At 40.5% G+C, this 15,246-nt stretch overlaps 1 protein-coding gene across 2 annotated transcripts in view; it reads left to right on the forward strand.

Annotated features, from left to right (window-relative positions):
- The first annotated feature begins 3,245 nt into the window (after positions 1-3,245).
- The window catches only part of LOC145440837 (uncharacterized), a 29,724-nt gene continuing 17,723 nt past the window's right edge, over positions 3,246-15,246 (forward strand). Inside the window, exons 1-15 of one of the 2 annotated variants that reach the window (XM_080318595.1) lie at positions 3,246-3,678; positions 6,607-6,647; positions 6,827-6,901; positions 7,162-7,225; positions 7,292-7,369; positions 7,965-8,118; positions 8,185-8,279; positions 8,555-8,673; positions 8,739-8,887; positions 9,718-9,806; positions 9,871-9,990; positions 13,420-13,465; positions 13,530-13,570; positions 14,423-14,500; positions 14,562-14,700. In XM_080318595.1, coding sequence (XP_080174721.1) covers positions 3,562-3,678; positions 6,607-6,647; positions 6,827-6,901; positions 7,162-7,225; positions 7,292-7,369; positions 7,965-8,118; positions 8,185-8,279; positions 8,555-8,673; positions 8,739-8,887; positions 9,718-9,806; positions 9,871-9,990; positions 13,420-13,465; positions 13,530-13,570; positions 14,423-14,500; positions 14,562-14,700 — 1,405 coding nt within the window. In that variant the 5' untranslated portion in view covers positions 3,246-3,561. The remainder of the gene's footprint in view (positions 3,679-6,606; positions 6,648-6,826; positions 6,902-7,161; positions 7,226-7,291; positions 7,370-7,964; positions 8,119-8,184; positions 8,280-8,554; positions 8,674-8,738; positions 8,888-9,717; positions 9,807-9,870; positions 9,991-13,419; positions 13,466-13,529; positions 13,571-14,422; positions 14,501-14,561; positions 14,701-15,246) is intronic. The other variant, XM_080318593.1, reaches the window with a different exon arrangement.

The raw sequence follows: 15,246 nt of genomic DNA on the forward strand, positions 1-15,246 counted from the left end.
TGAAGTAAGCTCATATCTTTTTTTTCGTAAATCAACCTAAACAAAACTATTTTTGGGCAGATTTTTGCTACATTAAATTTTTCTTCGCGCTGCGCGCGATTTAGTATCATATATATTGGTTTTAAGATGGGGACTAGCGCTCTCGCAAAAACTGCGATAAAAAAATAAATAAAAAATAACATTCATTTACAAAAAGAAGTCTAATTGTAATCGCAATTACAAGATAGCGGTATTCATATAGAGTCGTCGTTTTAGGTCGTTTGGATGCTTTATTCAAAGATGTTGGTTCTAAACCTAGGGGTAGTTTGCCTTTATTCTGGGGTTCGCGAAGATGTTGAACGTAATTAGTTTCCAAAATTAGCTGTGAGTAAGTCTGGGCAAATGTGCCGACCTTTACTTAGTAATCAGCTCATCAAATTTTGAGCTGGGCCACGGCACATTTTCAAATTGGAAATGGATTCGCGACCATAAAAGGTTGGAAAACACCGGATGTGGGGTGTTTATATAGCTCAGTGGTGAAGTGCACAGTGCACACCCGCATTAGGCTGGTAAATAATCTTATCGGCGTGACATGAACATGACTTAACGATATACAATTACGCCCCTTACATTTTCGAAGTCATCATCCTACATCAGCTCTATTCTACCGTTGACTCTGATTATGTGGACGGTGAGAGCATTAAAATTATAGAGTAATATATGGAAGAGCCAATATTATTGACACAATTCATTCAAATCATTTAACGACCAGATGCATATAGTAAACCCCCATAAGTTGCATCGAATACCCTACGATGGGCCCAAGACCAGTGTTTATTTGGGTGGGATGGGGCTGCAATATGTGGCTACGGCCCAGGTTACAACATACAATACACAACCACATACTCCTGAATCGGATCGCGCCCACCTCTAGTCGATAGACGAAGCGTTGCTGGTGTGACGTCATATTGATCGACAATGCGCTCACAGCTCGTTTTGAAATCCGCTAGTGGGCGCTGAAGAGCGTCCGGAATTTGTAAAACAAAAATATGGTAACCCTAACCTAAGGCCAATCTGAAATCACACTCGTGATCCGAATCATGTCAATCTCATTTGGGATCTTTATGATGTTTAGCAGTTGAAACCTCTTTCAAACAGTGTGCGCCTTGAGATCGAGCTGTCGCGCCAGAAATTATACATGAAAAATAACATAGGAAGTATTACCTTAGAGTAGGGGTTCTCAAACTTTTTAAGACACGCCCCCTCGCCCTTATGATGGTGAAAGATTTCGCGCCATCTTTTATCGTCATATCACAAAACGCAACCAATAGGACGCTCGCAAACCTAACGGATAGTTTGGTGGCATGGAAGGTTACGACTATGGATTTTTAAATATATAATTCAGACTAAATACATAGCAATAAACATGAATTGGTTGTTAGTCGCGCGGAGCGCGGAGCGCGAAAAAAAATTCAGTTCAGCACAGCTTCGCGCCCCCGTTCAGATGCTTTCACGCCCCCAACGAGGTCGCGCTCACAGTTTGATAACCACTGCCTTAGAATTATCATGGTGAGATATACCAAGAAAAAGTTTATTCAAGTGCCTGCATTGATTCAATTTTTAGTACGCATTTTAGCAATATTTTTAACAAGTTCCTTTAGACTCTCGCGAGCAGCACAGAATGGTGTTGCGGGCCGTATAGTTTGTCCACCCCTTCTCTAGAGTCTAAAAAAATTAAAAAAACAAAACATCATACAGAATTGAATCTAAATTTACGCCTAATTATGAGGGGACGGAATAATATCCCCGGTATCACGGTATAACTTTTAAGGCTGTTAAATGCCTGGTGTGCAGCCAGCGGAACATAAAGACATAAAAAATGTCTTCCAACACGCGAATTAGCGAGTCAGCTCCCAGAAGGATCGTCAGCGAACATATTTTGGCCCAAAATGATCGACACGTGCTGGCGGAAACCTGTCCAGGCGCCGAATACTCATTTCATTGCAATCTGAGCCCCGCTGTACAAATGAGACGCGTTCACAATGTAGTCTTTTAATCAGACACCTACCTTGGCCTACACCTACAGCATGCAAATAAGAGGCATGCACACTGGATAAAAGAAAGGTTAACATAAAATTAAGCGACAAAATTCAACATTGCAAAAGTTGGTAGTCGAGGTCAATATGTCAGATTGTGGTCCGGTAATCTTAAGGACAGACTATAGTATTGATTCAGTAGAAATTGCTTGTATTTCTATTTGAATGTGTACATGCTCGACGACTTTCGGATAGCCGGCGAGATGCTGTTCCACACTACAGGTCCGGCATACTTGATAGAGGGCTGCGTTTTCTTGTATTCCGTGCTGATCATATGGTAGTTGTTCTTGTTCTTCGAGGACGAGCGTGTGTAGTAGTGACCACAATGTGTAGTGGACTGTGACCACAATGGAACTGATAGGCAACATAAACTTGGGAATTCTAGCTTCCTAATGTCTTCTTTGCCTCGGAATCAAAAGCACAAGTACAACACACGCGCGTCCACGTCGTCCAAATATCATATGATCGACCGAAAAGATCATCGCTCTATTAAATATGCCGGACCTGACGTGTGGAACAGTATCCCGCCGGCCATAAGACAGTCGACGAGTATGTCCACATTCAAGTCGAAATACAAGCAATTACTACTAAATAAATCCTAGTCCGTCTTCAAGATTACCATACCACGACCTGACCTATCGATCTCGCCTTCGACATACCATCCCATTTTTGACGCTTGCTTTTTCTATACTATCTTCTCTTAATTTTCATTCAGTGTGCATCTGCATGCCTCCTCTTTACATCGCCTAGGCCAAGGTGGGTGTCTTATTCCTAAGACTACTCCAAGTCGTTTCGATATCTTCCTATCTTTTCATTGTATCGCATTTTTTGTGCTGTACTGAACTGATAAAAACTGCTAATAAACCGAACTGAACTGAACTAGATTTAGAACACCGTTACATAACCTCACTGTAAACATAATTTTATCAATACTCAAATGACCCGTGCAATGATTTGGAAAGAGACATAGTGCATGGGGCCATTTTGCCATGGACATGGACAGGGGACACTGGACACCTCTCGATTACAGATAGATTACGAGCCTCCTTCGGTTTCCGGAGGTTTTGAACTCCGGCAGGCAACCAACCACATACGCTGAAAACAGCCGGCGCAATGATGGCCGACATCGCTAAACGGAACGAGTTTGGCTCGTTGAGTGAGAATTGGTGAGGTGTGTTTGCTTTCAGCTATTTCCGTATTGATGGTTTATGGAAGCTCAGGTTTGATAATATTTGCGTTATAGAAACAGGTTGTTTTCTTCTGGTCTGTTGGAAATCAACGTATGCCTAAATGCTTGTGCTAAAGGCCGGTGGTACTGTAAGCTTATTAACACTTCTCATCTCGCCGGCTCATTAATAGTTCAGTTGCAGACCGACATCACCGACTGAGTCAAGTAATTTTGTTTCCTGTAGTACTTACATTATAATTTTTTTAGCATAGGGTATGTTATGTGTGATATGATGTGCAAACCGTGCCAAATTTTGATATGGTGGCTGGATTATTGAACACAATGAATAAGGAAGGTCAGGATAACCTCCATTTGAGATTGAAAAGTCCGGCTGGTGCAGAGCCTGCAATTTATAAGTGGCCCTTGCCAAATTTCGTGAGTATTTTATTTATGAATAATCTCTTACTTAGTTACTTAAGGTTTGTGGATACAGTGTACCGTACTTGATGACAGTAGAATAGTGCCATTCTGCTGTTACTTGTGTGATCTCGAACTATATAGCCAATATTGCTGAAGTGTTTGCCCTGTTACAAATAGCTCGGACTCGGAGAAGTGCAAGTTTTTGTAGATGATCAATAGTGATCCAGTCTTGAAAAGATATCCGAGTATCCACGTCATAACGTGATCTTTGAATGCAAATGTACAAACATCTGTTCGATAATACATGATGTCTGAGGTGACGTTGAAGGTGGTTTGACAGGGTCCCTGTTTTGCTCCCTCCCTAAACACACCGTCATTAGCCTATACCGGTACCTCTTGCCTCAGAACTCACACACACCCTCTGCCCTCTTATAAGTGATAATATATACCTTATCTAAGTACACCAAATGACGAATTCACTGACAATGCAAATAAATTGCAAGTCAACCTTGTACGTATCCGAGTTACCTTGATGATTTCATTTCCCTTCACGAAAACGCTGTGCTATTTTTTCATTATTTACAATCTATTTAATATGTTAACAAAATAGAACTTCATTGAGTTAGTTACTCATTGATATATTTTGTAGTCCTGAATCAGTATTGGGGCAGCATGTGCAAATAAATCATGATTGCTGTCATTGACGCGGACAACGTCAGTACAGATCGTGAATTCTTTGCCGCTAACACCATTAATACTGTTTATTTATACTATTCGGTAAAAATCTTCTATGGGTCGTAGCTGGCTTTATCACATGGGGGATCACATCATGTCAGATTCTACCCATGTATATTTCACCATTTTGGAATCGAATATCACTCTACCAAGATTGATTCTGTATGATATTTTCCATATATTTTCATGAATACTAGGAAATTTAGTAGGCCTATGGATGTGTATTGTGTGTAAATAGCTTCGAAGTCAGCTTTGCTGAAGTACCGTATTGCAGGACTATCCCAACAAATGATTCTAACCATGTTTGCAACAAGCTCAGTTGCTGACTCTATTTTAAGCCTATCACAGTTCACCAACATCTGTGCAATTCTGTACTACTTTGTATGTCATGTACGTCAGTCATTCCATTTTTACTTCCCCTATTATAAATAAAATTATTGCTTTACAAGTAGACGTTACATGAGGTGCGAAAGAAACCAATATCTTGATACTATCTATATTGTTTTCTAAGGTTTAATGAATTAGATAATATTATACAACTATTGGCCCGTATTGGGTTATTGAAGTGAATCTTTCAAGTAGGCTTATCTGGTCAGAAATAACTTGATATAGGATTGTTTCTTGCAACAATATACTCAAGTAAATGGTCAAGTGACCAAATGTAATGTTACGACCAATCGCCATTCTCAAGAAAGCCATTGTAAACAATGAGGCTACCAGAACTGAGGCACAATCAATCAAATATTCAAAACCAATGCTAATGTCAGGGTTGAGTAACTGATTTTAGAAGCAAGTAATGAACAAGCCAAGTGGAAATTACCGTGTGCGACTATGGGCCAGAAGTATTTTAACATAGGCTTTCTGGTGCCTGGGTGCCTAAAATATAGTGTAATAAAGCTGAGGATTTCATTCATTGATCGAATTAAGCCAAACATATTATGTAATATGACGATACTTGCATATTTTAGAATTATTTCCTTGTTTTCCTCTTTGCTAGCGTCAAGGTTTTCGGTGTTCATAAGGTACAGTAGGTGTTATACAGGCTTCTTGCCTACTGACCCGTGGATGGTTACTGGTTAGGCCTAGTTCTTATTTGTTAGTTAGTGTATTGTGCCATGTTGCAAACATAGAATAACTGGTTGACTATCGGTACAGCTTTTTACAACTTGAAGGTATTAGAGCACATACCTTGCTAAGCTGAGTTTAAAATCTCCATTTGCGAGACACACAATATTTGAACTTGGCACTTTTTGGGGCTCGCTTGCTATATCTCATGGAAATAAACTCATCTCATAGGCCAAGACGTTGTCTGCCTTGACTCGGAATCACAGATGGTAGCTTCTTCGTAGGCAGTTAGCAACTATTTTTACAATTTGCTGTCAATCTGTGTTGTTATGGTTCAAATTACGTGATAATAGCAGAAAATAAGGTCAAGATGATTAGAAGCAGTACAATTTCCTGGGTAAATAATGTCCCCCAATTTTTGAGGTCGTATATAATAGAACAAATATACAAAATTGCTAAATAATGTTTGAATACTATATTCATATTGAAATGAACCCGAATATTTTCGGCTGACACTCGTCAGGGGTAATCGTCGGCAACTAGTAGGGAATTGGAAGTAATGTTTTCATGAAGAGATGTCAATTTGGACAGTCTCAACTACATATTTTGATTCAGATTTCTGAATAAATGCTACATTTAAATCCAATGTCTGTAGTCTCGGACTTTCTACCAATATTATATCAAATATTAATTTAGTCATTTTGTGGCCTGCATGATGTGTGGGTGTATGTGCTAGTAAAGGTTAACTATAAATCTTAGATTTACGTACAAAAATCAATTTACCTCACAAGTCACAACTCACAAGTAGGTGTAGCCTACCACTCACTCAAACAGTCAGTGGTCTTCAAGTTGCCATTCCTCGGTATTATAAACATGTAGGCAAGTGCAAGATTCAATATTCATTTCCCGACTTTCAATTTCTGCGCCATTGTCAATTGATGTCACCATGCGTCTGCTTACTTTATTGAATGTGTATAAATAGTGTATATTTCTCTTCTCGAATATTTGTATTGTTGGTTGCTGAGAGGCGCAGTGGTGCTGGTGCCAGTTACATTCCTGGCGGGTCATGAATTGTAGATATTTGTTTCGAAAGTAGTAGCGCAGCTTAGAACAGTAGCAAGACTTAATCTGATGTTGTTACAGGAAGCTAAGGATGGCGCATACGAAATTATTGACACAATCAGGTAGGTTGCATACAATTGTATTGTGTATGTGGCAGTGATACGATCTCGTTCTAAATTTTTGTGTTGCGTTGATGTAACTTTGAAGATGTATTGTATATCCTTCCTGTACATTGTCATTTCATTGGTATGCACTACTGTGGTTCTGGTGATCTGTACGAACATTTGTTCTACTATGTTAGGTGGGTCTGTGAGGATTACCCTGAACTCAAGATGGCAATGGAGAAGCACATTCTTGCTGATTATGACACCAAAAAGTAAGCTTGTACTGATGACAATGTTTTATGCACACATAATTCAGGACAGTGCACAATTTCACTGTGTAAAAACGGCTTAAGGTTATGAAATTGTCGGCATGCGGTTATATATTGTTGATAGGCACCTTATATTACCTATTCATGATGTTTGGGATTTGCAAATTGCAACAATCGCTATTAGCAGTCATTAGTAATCGATTAGTGATCGATGATAGATTACATATTTTCAGAATGGTGTTCATCTTATTCGTATTTCACAGTTATGAAAGCATGAAGGAGCTATGCGACAAGTACAATAGAACCATCGATTCGATATTGCAACTTGTAAGTGAATAATATAGTATCATATGCATCATTTGAAATTATTATGATTCATGTACTTCCCTGTAGTGGCAAGGAACTAGCAAGTCTGCTAATCTTCAAAGGCAACAGCCGTCCTTAGATTTGCTGAAGCATATCATGCAACAGGTAAAAATTGTGCTTTTTACTCTAGAAAAATACAGTCAGGAATTCTGTTGAAATGTGTTGTTAATTATATCATCCTGAGATTATTATGTTTTCAGTTTCGTTCGCAATTAGATGTATAAGAGATTCAAGTTATTCGCAGTCTTGCTTTGGATTGTTCTTGTCAGCAAATGGATTATCTTTCTCACTCTCAGACATACTATTTTACTACAAGGCATCATACCTCTTTGTCTGACGAAGTACCACCAAGTATTTCCTTCTGAATGGCACTGTGTTTATATCATTATCGCATCAGCTGTGTTTCATGAGTCAGACATAGTAGTAGATTTAATTACCATGCTCTGGGAAAATATTCACTTTAAGCAGAATTTAATGACATATCATAGTTAAACAAAGCTTTGTGGGGCACTGTTTAATATTTATCTTGATGAATGTATTATGCATAATATGTGGTAACCTATGGACTATTTGACTTGTGTTTGAGTTGTTCTATGAATACGCTGAGCAACTGTAACTATCACAACAGCTGAATATCTGACTTTTGATTTTATGTATTCGTTTGGTCGGCCTTTTCACGGCATTACATTACGTCTTTTAGGTGTATAATCACAGTGTTGTCGAACCCGAGAAATTGAACCAGTATGAGCCATTTTCTCCTGAAGTATATGGGGAGACTTCGTTCGAGCTTATTAGCCAAATGGTGAAAGAGCTGGGTATGAGAGAGGACGACGTCTTCATCGATCTCGGCAGTGGTAATATTTTGTGTGGAATATGTTGGCGGGTTGCGATGCCCGGGTGTTTACGACATAATTTTCCAGGTGTTGGTCAAGTTGTGTTACAAGTCGCGTCCTCTACTCCGTGTAAAATGTGTTACGGGGTGGAGAAAGCGTCACTTCCAGCAAATTACGCAAAGGTATATAGTCTTTGGATTCACGATGCAATTTTGGTATAATCCATTACTGTAATTCTATAAAGATTACAAAATTGATTATTCGTGTGTCATATTACATAAGACTGAAAGTAATTACGGCTTCATGCACCTTGACTGTTTGAATTCCTCGGCAAATTTTGCACGTATTCATCTATTTTAGTAGCACAGAATCTATCAGCAAGCAGCTAACTGGAATAAATACCCTAGAGGCATTAGAGATTAAGTATCATTCACAGAAGCGGTTTTGATGCTTTTAGTGTATGGAGGGAAATTTTCGACGGTGGATGAAATGGTACGGAAAAACCTATCGGCCCTTTGAGATTGTGGAAGGCGATTTTCTGAGCGACGATTGGAAAGAGAAGATATCTTCCGCGACGTATGTACTCGATTCTGTTGCATGTCCGTGGTACGTCGGTATGACTGCTGCAATTCTTGTTGCAGAGTGATATTTGTTAACAACTACGCGTTCGGGCCCGGTGTTGACCATCAGCTAAAGCTTCGTTTTCAACATTTGAAAGAAGGCGCCAGGATTGTGTCCTCGAAAGCGTTTGCGCCTGTTAATTTTCGTATCACAGACAGGAATCTTACAGGTGAGTGAGTCATTGAGTATGAGTGATTTTGAGGGCATTCATCCAGGCTTTATACTACACTGTAACCTAATTTCAGTGTGTTATGTTCTGTCATCGATTTTACATGGTGTGGGACTGTGCGTGAGCACGCCTTGCACTGGTCTCAGTGTGATCTTCACTCAAGTGTCCCTATGAAATTGTTGTAATGTTAGCTGTCTCATAAGCGACGAGCAAGCTTGTCATGTCGATAGTGCTACTTTTGAATAGACTCTTTGGGGTCAGAACTTTAATATACATTTCAAAAATATATTCCTGGCAGAAATATATTAAAACCCGAAGCTTTTCGAGCTGACACTCTTCAGGGGCAGTCGTCAGTGAATGGAGGATTTCAAAAACATGCATCTAGCTACATTGCATACAACCAATTATGACGTCATACAAACAAACAACACGAAATACAGGCAAACCGTGAGCGCAGCTAGTGGCCCATTTTTAGATTGACTAAGAATTTCTTCTGCTGACACAAGCGCGGTCGGTGGATTTTGATAAAAGTCGATTCCGGTGCAGACAGATGGAAATGAGTGCGGCCTCTACCTAATATAGAGAATCTTTCATCACGATAGTTTTTAGCGCAAGTTGCATTCTCAGCAAAATGCTTGCCGATGGCAGAGTTCATAGCCTTGACCTGATTACGTTCTAGTAATCGCAGATCAGTTACGGCTGCATCTTTGCGAGAGTCTAATGTGCGCGATCTAATAACGCTCGGAACATGTTGCTTCGGGTTTTATTATATTTCTGCCATGAATATGTTATTAAAATGTATACTTTTGAATAATATATTTTTACTTAAGATATCGGTACTATTCTCCGGGTATCCGAGCTCTCCCCGCTGCGGGGCTCCGTTTCGTGGACCCCGAACCCTGTCACATACTATCTGCAGGTAGGTGATTTACACACGGACAATGTGACTCTGTTTTCACCGCTGATTGTTCACCACTGTTTAGATCGTGGACAGAACCATGTTGGAACTGTATTTCAACGCTCAAAAAGATCCGAAACTCAAAGAGGAGATGCAAGAGACGGAGAAAAGAAAAACGAAAGAAAACAGCCCGTGCGGGAAACAGGTGAGGATGTGTCTTGTTTACGGTACGTAAACGCAATGATCCTCTGCCTGACAGTGACATGCAGTTCGGTGATATGTTCGAATTCTGATTTCACTCAGAATTTTGTCGTGAATTTCTGTTTACTGCTCAGTGTTCAGTTATGCAGTCTGTGTTCGTGGACTTTGGGTTGGTTTTATTACTCTTACCACAGCGTAGTGTCAAAACAGAGGTGGATTGAGGGGGACACATCCTATTTCTAGGTCTGGGCATAATAGCCATTCGAGTATTCGAATCCAAATCGAATACCGTTGTGAATTTTGATTACGGTACTTGCGTCCTGTAGTACAAGCAAATGTTTTTGATCACCGGTACTTGAGTTATACGCTGGTTAGTATTTTATGCATAAAATTGTTATTGCGATGTTCTCGAGTCGCTGCGGAAGCTTTGAAACTTCGATATGTGGTAGCATATCATTCAGTAGGCCTACATGAGCAGAAGGCTACCCACACTCTTGGCAATGAGATTTCTAGACAGCAGTGACCCACCTGCAGTGTTACCTCAAATCAAAATGACATCCCATATTACTTTCAGCAAATTTCAAATAATTTATATTGAAGTGTAACGGGTGTTGTTTACTTCGTGGTCGCATAAGAGTACATGTTTGATCACTTCGAATAATTCTCAGTGTCACGTGCTGTCTCATTGCCGACAATTGTTGGTTGCTTCGATCTGTTAATCACATTGTATCCCCCCTTCAGTGCTGTACCTTTGCCTGCATTTTTTACAGTGGTCAGTTAACAATACTTACTGGTAATGTAATATATTACATGAACTGCGTTAGTAGTGGCTCAAACACAGGGACTTGAGTTTGATTTCAACACTACAGAGTTGATGAATGAAGCAATTCCTTTATACATGTTCATTGCTCAGACATAAACTGTCTAGAACTTGATTAGAAATTGTTATGTATGAGAGATGAGATGCTCAATAAATGTGAATTAGTGTGGCAGTAGCTCGGTTGTACCAGAATGAGAGATCTACATCTGTATCGTAATCTTGACTCTGCTGAGCATCCAGGGCAACAGAGCTGGGCAACATTTGCCAAATTAGATTAGAATTAGAACTATAGCTATTCAGTTTTTCCAAATTAGACTAGAATTGGAATTTCAACGAAGTTTTTACGGATTAAATTAGAATTACTGAATTTCGCGAAAACTTGGGGATCGAATCACTCAATTGAATGAAGTAGAGTCCTTATCAAATTAAAGTTCTTTCTTATAAGCATGAGAAATGAGAATGGCAAATAATGTCTGTACGCACAGCTAGCTTGGCTCGTTTCGCACAGTACAGTTCTCCATAGCATTTTCAGGAAAACCAAATATCAGATTAAAATTAGAATTAAAGCATAGTCACATTTCACAAGTTAGATTACTGCCATTTCATTATAATTAGCCTAACTAGACAGCAAGAATGATATAGTTATTCAAGTCTGCTGGGCTCAAGCAAATGAAATGGTGGAATGTCTTTTCAAGCTGAATATACCTTCAGACACGATACCAAGAAAGCAACCATGCATCTGAACTATGTATATGCAGCTGGAGACAATGTCTACATAGCATAGTAGGCTAATAATTGCACACGTCACGAATACGCCACCAACCAGTTTGCTTAGTGTAACGATCGATATATGCAAGGTGGATTGTGTTGTGATACTTTGAACGGCCTAGGCCGCATTCGCCATTACACCTCGTCAGATCGTGTATACTTTGTAAGCAGATATAGTTCCGTCACTTGCTACGATCTGCTCCATTCAAAATAGGAGTTGTCAGTCGAATGACTTTGAATTGATTCCCAACAGGCATTTAGGCTACTGAGCGCACAGATTTGGAGAGGTAATGAGTCTTTTGGTACTTGGAAAGTCTAGATGTGAGTTGCAGAAATGATATTAGCGTTATTTGTACACGGTTCATTCACTCAAACTGTAATTGGGTGTTGAGAAATTTATGTATTCCACCCACTTATAATCACAGCCATATCCGTTATCACTCCATACTTCGCTTTACTATCAGATGCGCATGAGCGACTCGCGTAGTAAACAGGCTGGTGTTTGCCTTGGGCATTATTGCGATCGATTTCGGAGCAATTTTCGCGCAGGTCTAGTGTTTTGCCGCCAACCGCGCATGTGATTTGGCTGTCTAGCTTATACGCGAAGCGATGCGCTCTGTTGTAGTGCGACTGATACTGAAAGAATTGTTGCTTGATTGTTTTGTCATTGCGAACGTCTGGCTATGCTGCACACACCTGCAGATGAAGGAATGCTATTTCGGGTTCCGAATGCCTCCATAGGGTGTGCTGAATTAAACCAGCTTCACCACGGCAATGACACGAGACTTTGCAACGCGTGTCAGCATCTTGTTTTGGTGTAAAATGACTGGCGGGCGTCTCCTTGCTCTACGTTCCTCATTGCTCGAAACTAACTAGCTAAGCGTCCTGTCACAGTTTATACGCGGCTTTAATTTTGTGTGGAGGCGCAGTATGTAAATTCCGCTTTTGTACCGAGAAAACTCGCTCGTATCTGCGTACGAACGGTAAATATTGAACATTCTTTGTGAGCGGAATAGTGGCTCGAGATATCGTAGTGTAGACTAGCTAGGCTACAAAGCAATGACCTCGTCCAATACGAAGCATCAAGCGATCAATCCTACAGCGTAACTTCGGTTAGCCGCGCTGCGGGCCTAGGTCTTTTTGTCGATGCGCGCCGGGAATTTAAGGGATAGCGGAGTGTCTGTAGACTAAACCACAAAGCAAGGTCCTTATACATTACAAGATTTCGGATTTTGCGTCGCGTAGCCGAGAAGCAATCAATGTTACATCGTAAATTCGGCCTGCCGCGACAGATAATATCATTAGCGCGCGTTAGTAATTTAAGGGGAAACAATCCACACGGTATTCTGAGGTTCCGAGCAGTCGGCAAGCGTTACAACTACCGATAAAATGCGAATGTTTTACCGCGCCCAGTAGCCGCCTGGCTGGTTACATCATAGTTCCGCCTGGCTGTCTTCGCGTTATGTTTACTAGTTCTCGTTTGATACGTCGTGGTTTTAAGGCCGCGAGCGGCGCAGACATCAACACTGTTGATTTATCGAACGACTGTATATTAGTTGCGCCGTCGGCAGCGTATTAAAACAATTAATCGGTTACATTTAGTATTCTACGTTACCGTTTGATAATTAAACATATGCCTGTGTCCCGTTGTACGGTTCGTCGACGTGTTTACTGTAAATTTACTACGGAGCAGTCGGCCGAATAGAGACACCAGTTTGGATTACGATTACGCAAACAAAGCCATCCATTGTTGCGTAGCGCTGCCTGCGCAGCGGTGGAACGATTGAACGCTGCGGCATTTTGCAGAATCAGTGCGTTGTTTTGATGTTGGTTTTATGATTTTAGTTTCGAGCCGCCAGGAGCGTGAATTTCACTGCCGACAACAGTAAAGGTACATAAGCTTGCGGTACTTGTGGAGGTGAAATGCACTGGTTAATGTTTCTGTGTTGGTTTAGAAGCGTTGATGTCGGAAGTTAGTTCGGATGAGGTGCCCAAGGTAAGATATTATTCATGCTTGCATATGTAGGTCATCTTCTATAATGTATATACTCATCTGAGGCATGTTGAATTGGTTTCTTGAAACCGATATGTTTTATGATGATCGGCAATAGCTAGAGTCATCCACTCATATGTTGAGTGAATTAATGAAAGTATGGATTATATTATTATGTACCGCCATCGGGTTGAAGGAAGTGTAACATAGGTTCATCAAAGACGATGGTAATGGTCAGTACGAGTACCCGATTTTTACAGTAACATAACAATGATAGAATTTAGTCAAGTGCTATTTTATGCATGTCTTGCAATTGTATAGTAATTGATCTTTGTTGTGTCATTGGTTTTGGTATTGCAAAATCCTCATTCCATCACCATGAAAGCAAGGGGATTGAATAGGGTGCAGCTTATAGCTTGTTGAGGGGCAGTGGTTACTTTTCGAAATTGCAAGTTGTATCTGTGTGACTAACGGAAAATGATCAATGACACTACAAATGGGTAGAGTCTTCAAAAGTAGATATTAATTTCAGGGTTTATGTCATGCGAATCATGTGACAATTTCTCTCATAAAATGCGATGTAAACTTATTATCCCAAAGCTTCTTTACACTTCTGATATCCGAGTTTTAAAATGTAGGTTTCTCTCATAATAGTTTCGCTTGAAACCTGTTCGAGTAGAAAAACTGCTGAAGTCGTAGTTAAAGACTCGGCAGTGTAAGTGGACAAACATCCAAAAAAGTAGGAGCACTTTGTTAACGACACCCAGGCTGCGAAACAGGGACAAGGCTGCATGGGGGTCAATACTCGTTTGCTCATTTACGAGTGTACCGATAACCGAGTAATATTTAATTTAGAGCAAAGTCAGGAATTCGACAAAGTCGAGCAATGGTAAAGAAGCGAATTGCCGTCGTAGCAGTCGCCCGCCTCGGAAGGTTCTTACTACCTCTCCGTTTATGATTGATGCTGATTTTAATGCTCACACCCTTTGTGTAGCGTAACAGGCTGAACGCCATGACCGAACCTCCGGCGAGTAAGCGTAAGACAGTGGCGGAGAAAGTGGAGTCGGAATATCGTCAGGAGACGAAGAAATTGATCGCTACGATGCACGAAAAGACCCGGTCTTCCTCGCCAAGTGGGTTAACCGTTTCAAACTCTGTTTTAGACGGCCAAAGCAGTCAGTAATGCTACTCGAGGAGTAGAAGTGACGTTAGGGGTACTGTAGTACAACTTTTTTCATCTTGGTAACCCATTTAACGTTCACTCACAACACGTACACCCCTGACCACATGATACAATGATTCCGTAGTAGGCCGCATTTCGATTACATATATAGCGTACGGCCGCATTGCAGTGAAATACTCTTGTGAAATTGGCTACTGGAAACTTGGCGCCGCAGAGAGAGATTCAAATGTTGAATGCGGCCCGCCAGCTAAAAAGTTTGCTCACCCCTGTCCTAGGGTGAGCCTCTTAGGATGATTTTTCCTCTTCGCTCATCCACGATACAAATAATCTGTTTGAATTTCCTGATTTTATGTCCGTTCCTGTAACTTCTTTGCCTGTAACCACCAAACGCGACGTCCGGAAAAAACTGTCCTCTTTTAGGGTTCTGAAAATATGGTAGCTGCCTAAGTAACACTGTAAAATTCTCCCCAATTGCAAGTAGCAGTAGCGATTTCAG

The sequence above is a fragment of the Botryllus schlosseri genome, chromosome 6 (assembly GCF_051294905.1).
Source record: "Botryllus schlosseri isolate E-star chromosome 6, Bs_hap1, whole genome shotgun sequence".
Taxonomy (NCBI): domain Eukaryota; kingdom Metazoa; phylum Chordata; class Ascidiacea; order Stolidobranchia; family Styelidae; genus Botryllus; species Botryllus schlosseri.